This window comes from Apium graveolens, chromosome 2 (assembly GCF_009905375.1).
Source record: "Apium graveolens cultivar Ventura chromosome 2, ASM990537v1, whole genome shotgun sequence".
NCBI lineage: Eukaryota > Viridiplantae > Streptophyta > Magnoliopsida > Apiales > Apiaceae > Apium > Apium graveolens.
Genome location: NC_133648.1, coordinates 27,674,547 through 27,682,723, shown reverse-complemented (window position 1 = coordinate 27,682,723; position 8,177 = coordinate 27,674,547). Strand labels below are relative to the sequence as shown.

At 36.2% G+C, this 8,177-nt stretch overlaps 1 protein-coding gene across 3 annotated transcripts; it reads left to right on the top strand.

Annotated features, from left to right (window-relative positions):
• Window positions 1–3,923: 3,923 nt before the first annotated feature.
• On the top strand, window positions 3,924–8,177 carry LOC141707185 (G-type lectin S-receptor-like serine/threonine-protein kinase At4g27290). 3 transcript variants are annotated; one of them, XM_074510221.1, is made up of 8 exons: window positions 3,924–4,180; window positions 4,591–5,790; window positions 5,890–6,015; window positions 6,111–6,268; window positions 6,611–6,821; window positions 7,269–7,506; window positions 7,602–7,752; window positions 7,839–8,177. In XM_074510221.1, exons 2-8 carry the CDS (start codon window positions 4,716–4,718, stop codon window positions 8,118–8,120), a joined length of 2,241 nt encoding a protein of 746 aa, XP_074366322.1. In that variant the 5' UTR covers window positions 3,924–4,180; window positions 4,591–4,715; the 3' UTR covers window positions 8,121–8,177. The 3 variants fall into 3 exon arrangements, with proteins under 3 accessions (XP_074366322.1, XP_074366321.1, XP_074366320.1); XM_074510220.1 differs by lacking the exon at window positions 3,924–4,180 and having other exon boundaries at window positions 4,327–5,181; window positions 5,269–5,790; XM_074510219.1 differs by lacking the exon at window positions 3,924–4,180 and having other exon boundaries at window positions 4,327–5,790.

The window sequence follows — 8,177 nt, the reverse complement described above, 5'->3', positions numbered from 1 at the left end:
TCTTCGATCATTATCTCACTTTTGGCCTCCGGCCTCTTTACCCTTGGTGAAACGTCCAAACTTTCCCCTTCGGATCAGATACTCAATCTCATCCTTGAGTTGCCTACAATCGTCAGTATCATGACCGAAAGCTTTATGAAACCTGCAGTACCGACTCTTGTCTCTTTTCTCGGGATCCCCCCTTAGTGGCTTCAGCCATTTGAATTATTTGTCCTTCTCAATTTCCATAAGGATTTCGCTCCTTGGAGTGTTCAACCTCGCATACTCAGCAAACCTTGGTTTCTGATTCTTCTTAGAAGAGGAGGAGTAAGAGATTTTGCCAATTCATGGATACTTGTCCTTAGCGTCGTACTCCTGATCCGTCTTCCTCTTCTTGTTTCTAGTAGGTGCATTATTCACAGTTGTCTTCTTCATACTCTCCTCCACCTTGATATACTTTCCGGCTCTATCCTGGAGCTGCAGCATACTTTCGGGAGGGCTCTTAGCCAGGGACATCTTAAAGAACTCGTCTCTAGTCTCTTGCTGTAGGGCTATTATAGCTACCTTATCATCAAGATCAGGGACCTTCAAAGTCTCCTTCGTAAATTGATTCAGATATTCTCTCAGGGACTCCTTTGCTCCTTGGATTATTCCCATGAGAGAGGTTGAACTCTTCTCGTGCACTCTGCCACTTATGAATTGCTTGATAAAAGCTTGGCTCAAGTCCTTAAAGGACCCAATAGAGTTTGGGGACAGACGACTGTACCACCTTTGAGCCATACCTGATAGAGTTTGAGGGAAGGCCCGATACTTAATAGCGTCGTTCACGGACTGTAGCAACAGGGTGTTAGAGAACGTCCTAACATGATTAGCAGGGTCGCTAGTACCATCATATGCTTTGATGTGAGCATCTTAAACTTCCTGGAGATGTGAGCATTCATTATCTCATCAGTGAATGGTGGGTTTGGATCATCAGGATCTCCTAAGGGCATAAGATCACTTGGATCAGCCCTTGGGGCAACTGCCCTTATTGGTATTGGACCATCTAGGCCTATGATTGGAGGAGGATTTCTCCGCCTTGGAGCGACTGGGGGTCTTGGGGCCAGATGTGTCTCCAGGTCACGCTTTAGCCTTTGGATCTCAGCTTCATGAGCCCTCATTCTCTTTTGAACATCTTGGGGATTCACCCTTGAGTGGTCCTGGAGCATTGTTCAATATCAGCCATCGGCTCCTTGTTAGCACGTCTCCTTCTTGGAGCAACATCATCATCCGATAACTCGGAGTCTCTTTCAGTATAAGGTCCAGAAAATTCTTGATCCTCCGGAATAGAAGGCAAGCCACGTATGTATTGGGACGTTATCCCTTGTGCTTCACTCCAATTAAAGTGTCCACTCCCTCCAAATTCGGGGTATAGAGGCATCCCGTAAGGGGGGGGGGTTAGTAGTCACAATTGTCGAGTACTCATACCCAAGGGGTTGAGAGTTCACAGGTGCATGTAGCTGCTGAAGTTGGGGATTCGTCCCTTGAGGAGCCGGGGGATTCGTCCCTTGTGGCTGAGCCTCGGTTGCCCCTACCAGGGTTCCTCCTTGGGTGGAGGCATAAGTTGAGTGTGGTGGTACTTCCACTACTAATGTGATTGCTCGCGGTGGAACATGAGTGTCTGTTCCACTATTGTTTCTACTCCGTGTATTCACCATGGTTGTTGTAGTCTTCCCACAGACGACGCCAAATGTTGTGGAATAAAAATCTGAGTACTTTAGTATTTAATGCTAGGGTTGGTGAGTTTTGAGCTTTAATGGCTGCTCTTGTGTTCGGGACTATCGGTCCTTGCAAGATGCCTATGTATCTCTGTGTTGTAGAGAATCAAGCCAAAAACGTAGTTCTAGGTTGAGGGGTAGAGCCCTTTATATATAGGTGAGTCTATGGTTAGACTTCTGTTGGGAGACTTGGTGGACAAGTCTCCAACTTAGATGGTGATTAGGATTTCTATTGAGGAAGGAGCTCCAAAACCTTATGTGTAGGACTTTGAGTCCGTTTAGATCACACGCATCTGCTCTTCTAGCCGTATTAGGCCTAGTCCGTGAACAACTTGTGTTCGTGGACCTTGACGACCTCAGCTAGTGGGCCTTGTCTACATGGGCCGTTTTGAGTCTGCTATGAATTCGGACCAGATAGGTCTGTATTGGACTTTTAGACAAGAAGCCCAAGTGTAATTAATGCGATATTTAATGTGTCTTTAGAATATATAATCTATCCATATCAATAATATTTAAAACAAAACACTCTCAAAAATAAATAAATATTCATAACAGAATTATAATATATCTAATGATTTTCGATAAAATAAAATAATAAATAAAATTCACCCAGGTTGAACAAAATTATACTATTGATCTATTTTAAATAAAAATTTAAAAAAACTACATATAGTTAGTTGGATTTGAAGAATCGGGCTAAAATAAAATAATAAATATTATTGAACCGACTAAAAATATTATATTATTGGACCGGACTATAACAAATAAAATTTACCTGGTCGGGTTGAACAACATTATACTATTGATCTAATTTTAAATATTTTTTTTAAAAAACTATATATAGTTAGTTGAATTTGAAGAATCGGGCTAAACATAGACGAAAGAAGTTCTTAACTTCTTCTTTTATGTAATTGTAATAAGAGAATATTTCTAAAAATATTATCAAATTGGATCGGAATATAACAAAATAAAATTTTGAAATGAAATTCGTGAGGTCGATATAATGTCATCAAAATAATACAAAATAATATATATTATCCATTCGTTCTAAAATAAAATAATAATCACTAGAGGATAAAATAAAATTAAACAAAATAGTAAGTATAATTAGCTGAATTTGGTTGATATAACATGTCTCAATCTAACATTATTTTTTGTCACTGACACATAAAATTTTACCATTGATTCCTATTTTAACATATTTAACTAAAATAAATCTGAATATAATTAGTCGGTTAACATATTAATGACAATTCATATAGTATTGATCTAAGATAAAATTAACCTTTTAATTAAATATGATACTCTTTCGTTAACACACCTGTAAATATTAATAAAAAATATAAATTTCAATCATAATAATAAGGATAATTAGCTAGACTTGGTTCATATAACAGGCTTCAAACTAACATATTTTTTTTGTCATTAATACATAAAATTTTACCATTGAGTCGGGTTTAAACACATTAAACTAAAATAAATCTGAATATAACTAGTTGAATTTAGTCGGTTAACATACTAATGACAATTCGTATACTATTGATTTTAGCTAAAATTTACCTTTTAATTAAATATAATACTCTTTCGTTAACGCACCTATAAATATTAATAAAAATATAAAATTCAATCATTATATTATTTTTAAACTATTGTATCACTAAGTTATACACCTATGTATATATTAATAAGTATTATTGAATTATATTAATAAAATTTCAAATAAATAAGTTTCCTAATTTAAATTTTTTACTTCAAATTAAATTAAAAAAATTATGTAATATTAAAAATAATCTTATATAAAAAAATTTGAAAACTGGTTTGGTTATCTAACGTCACTCTTAAAAAATATCTCAATTACCTTTTTAATATACAATCACCACATATTTTTTATTTTTCAATAAAACATCCCAGGTACATTTTTAACGTACAACCACCTCATATTTTATTTTTCAATATAGATATGCGTGATCCTAAAACAATTTTTTAAGAGTTTCGCTTTCAGTCACATGCTTTCGCCACGCTACATTGAAGCAATCATATACTACTAATTGTATCATGTTGCTGGACAAACTCTCTCCTCTTTTCTTGAAAGGTCATTTTGGACAACTTTTTTTCGAACTTTATTATTTTTTTTTATCCAACGCCCTTTAATATATAATTCAATAATTCGGCTTCAGCCACCAACTTTGAAACATTGGCCACTTACTCTGATTTTCATCTACAGGCTGAGAATCAAGATTGAACTGTGCTATTTGTTGTTTACACACTTATAATCTGATATTCATCTGCCAGTACCACCATGTTCTGAACAAAATGACTAACTTCATTGAAGAGCAGCTTGTTTTTGGAAAACTCAGCAAGATCATTTCCAACCTATGTTGTCCAACATGGCAGGAAAATATAGCTATCTACTTCAAAAAATGTCATTTCAACCACTGTGTCAGGTATAATTATAATTATCCTGATATTCTCTAAAAGACATCCAACTCATCACTCATTCTTTCTATCTTCTTTTCTTCTCTCTCCAAGTATAAATATATGCTTTATCACCCATTTCATTTTCACAATAATAATAAAATATTATTTTTAAAATATAGGTAACCATTATAACTACTATAATATCTTATATGTTTGACAAATTTTAACTAATCATTAATTTATACTATTATTTTAGCTAACTATTTTAGTTAATTTGTTTGGAGCGGAGATGCTCCAAGGAAGGGTATTCAAAGTATTGTAGCTCCTCTAGAAAGCAGTGAGGCCTTAATCATGTTGAACAAAAAGCAATCCATATGCATCACCATTATTCTGAATAGTTGTATTCTTTTTTCAAACATGTACACATCTTCTGCAGTAGATACTATCAGAGCAAACCAAACCATTACAGATGGTAACACAATAGTATCAGCAGGTAGGAAGTTCGAGCTTGGTTTTTTCAGTCCAGGAAGCTCCACAAACAGGTACCTTGGTATATGGTACATGATGTCGAAATCGACACTAGTATGGGTTGCTAATAGAGAGACACCACTTAACAACACTTCAGGTGTTGTAATGTTCAATAGTAAGGGATCTATGGTAGTTACTAGCAGTGATGGTAAAATACTGTGGACATCTGTTTCAAGAAAATCCGCGATTGAGAGTCCTGTGGTACAGTTATTAGATGATGGAAATCTTGTTTTAAGAGATGCAGTTGATAGAGATTCGGAGAATTATTTGTGGCAGAGTTTTGATTATCCTGTAGATACTCAGTTACCAGGAATGAAGTTTGGAGTAGATTTGGTGAATGGTATTGATAGGTGCTTGACACCGTGGAGAAGCGTTGATGATCCAGCTCCGGGTAATTTTACTCACAAGATGGATACTAATGGCTTTCCGCAGTTACTTCTGTGGAAAGGTCCGGTGTTATGGGCTAGAGCTGGACCCTGGGTTGGTTTATGGTTTAGTGGTAACTCCAAGACTAAAATGTTTGGATTTTATGTAGATGAATTTGTTTTTAATGAGAAGGAAATTTATTTTAGGTATGAACTTGCAGATGACAATACTCCTATCTCGAGGTATGTGTTGAATCCAGATGGTGAATCAACTATTATGATATGGAGTCACAGGAATCAAGATTGGGTAGTTTATACTACTCTGCATATGGACAAATGTGATCTTTATGGATTCTGTGGAGCATATGGAGGTTGTAATCCTAATAACTATCCGAGATGTGAATGTTTGAAAGGATTTGTTCCGAAATATAGTGAAAAGTGGAAGGCAGGAGCTTACTCTGATGGGTGTGTCCGCAGAAGTCCAATGAGTTGTGGGGGTAGAGAGAGTTTTGTGAAATTTTCAGGTGTGAAATTGCCAGATACGCGAATTTCATGGTATGATTTGAGCATGAACCTTGATGAATGTGAGAGTTTGTGCTTAAAGAACTGCTCTTGTACAGCTTACACGAATGCAGATATTAGAGAAGGTGGAAGTGGATGCATCTTATGGTTTGGTGAGCTGATGGATATCAAGTATTACACAGATGGGGAAGATATCTACGTGAAAATGTCATCTGACTTCGGTGAGTATACATCTACATTATCACTTTGAACCAAGTCCAAGATTATTTACAGATTTCTTACGTTTCTGGATTAACTTCTTCATTTCCCCCAAATTTTAGATTTTGGAATGGAAAGTAAGAGTTCCAGAGTTACAAAGGCAATTGTGATAGTACTTGCCATATTAGCAACAGCTCTACTTTTCCTGCTGCTGCATTTACTGAGGATGAGAATTCAGAAGAAAAGAGGTAAATGTTGTCAAGAAATCTATACTGACACTCGTCACACTCCTGTATTCAGTACTTGCTAATGATGAGCTTAAACTGCAATTTTTGATTTACAGGAAGGATAAAATTTAATTCAGAAATGGTAGCCTTGAACAAAATTGAGGGGGAAGATTTCAAAGTGCCACTATTTGATTTCACAGAAATTGCAAATGCCACAAACAACTTTTCCGACCTTAATAAACTTGGAGAAGGTGGATTCGGACCTGTTTACAAGGTGACTACACTGACACAAACTAAGCATAATTTGATTTCATGAGAACCTTTTCATGTTTCCTGCTAAGCACCCCGTGTTGTGCCACCATATCTATAACTTTCTCTATGCAATCTAACCTCAAGAAGTAGAATAACACGCATTATTTCTAAGATCGGGTTATATATATAACGATTACACATTAACTAATGAGCATAACTATCACTGTAATTTGGACTTACAAAAGAAGATACACATATATCTGTGATCCCAAAAACAAGATATGATTTCACGGTGATTCACATATAGAAGAAGTCACTACTGCAGAACCTGGAACCATCACGAGGTCAATTTTACATATTTCAGGGCTTACTGACTGATGGACAAGCAATAGCTGTGAAGAGGCTGGCAAAGGATTCAAGACAAGGAGTAGATGAGTTTATGAATGAAGTTTCATGTATTGCCAAGCTACAACATAGAAATCTAGTATCACTTCTTGGATGCTGCGTTGACAAAGGGGAAAGGATGCTGATATACGAATACTTGCCTAACAGATGTCTGGATTCCTGTATCTTCGGTATGGCCTTCTTATAAATTTTGACACATTTACATGTCTTTAATAGCATCAATGAAGTGAAGTTAGTTATAATGCTACCCCCATAAGCAAAGTGGCTTTTCTGCGAGGATTATCGCATTGGAATTATATGTCCATGTCCTATTTCTAAGAGCAAGTACCAGGTCTATCTATTCCATTACAATTTTACTCTATTTTACGTCCACAAAGAAGTTATATTATAATTCGGATGGTCCAGCGTTAAATTTTAATTTGTTTCTATACTGCATCTAATCACATTGCTCAGAAAATTCTGGGAAACGAGAAGTTTCAGTAAAACTAAATAATTATCAAATGTTTCGAACCCAAGATCTTCTATGATCGAATAGAATTAAACTCATGAATGCGGTATTTATCTGTACATGATTCAAATGTAGAGCTATGTGAATTAACTAAAAATCAGTTGAACAGATGAAGAAGCTAGCAGATCAATGGATTGGCCAAAGCGCTACAACATAATAAATGGCATTGCCAGGGGACTTCTCTATCTTCACCAAGACTCCAAACTAAGAATAATCCACAGAGATCTCAAAACAAGTAATGTCCTACTCGATCAAGAGATGAATCCAAAAATTTCAGATTTTGGCATGGCGAGAAGTTTTGGAGGAAATCAAACTCAAGCAAATACAACAAGGGTTGTTGGGACATAGTACGAATTTATGAAACACTAGTACAATACCAAGATTTTGACTCCCTTCTGCAAGACTGATATAAATTTCATTTTTTGTCCCTTGGCTCTTGCAGTGGTTACATGCCCCCGGAGTATGCTATAGACGGTATATTCTCAACTAAGTCTGATGTCTATAGCTTTGGCGTTTTGGTGATAGAGATAGTAAGTGGAAAGAAGAACAGATCATTCATTCACAGTGATCATAGCCTTAATCTTCTTGGACATGTAAGTACCTATGAGCCTATGATAACTATTACCATACTTGTATGCTGCAGACAAACTTCTGTTAAAATTACATATCATCTCTTTAGGCATGGAGAAGTTACAAAGAAGACAAGCTTCTGGGACTTCTTGATGAGGCAATCTTGGAGTCATGTAATCATGTCGAAGTGTTTCGAGTTATCCAAATCGGATTACTGTGTGTTCAACAACATCCAGTGGACAGACCTTGCATGTCTCATGTGGTTTTAATGTTGAGCAGTAATATTGCACTACCTCATCCTAAACAACCTGGATTTTTCATGGAGAGAACATTTCATGATCCAGATTCTTCATCTAATCAATTGACTATAACGGTTCTTGAACCTCGATAGTGTAACAGAACAAGATTTAGAGTTTTGAGTATCATCAAGGCACTCACTTTTGATTTT

Bases quoted from the DNA above. Each gene is read 5' to 3' on its own strand.
- LOC141707185 (XM_074510219.1), top strand. From the start codon at position 4,506: ATGTTGAACAAAAAGCAATCCATATGCATCACCATTATTCTGAATAGT. The intron at 5,791-5,889 runs GTGAGTATACAT...CCCAAATTTTAG, and splicing joins GAAAATGTCATCTGACTTCG to ATTTTGGAATGGAAAGTAAG. The intron at 7,753-7,838 runs GTAAGTACCTAT...TCATCTCTTTAG, and splicing joins GCCTTAATCTTCTTGGACAT to GCATGGAGAAGTTACAAAGA.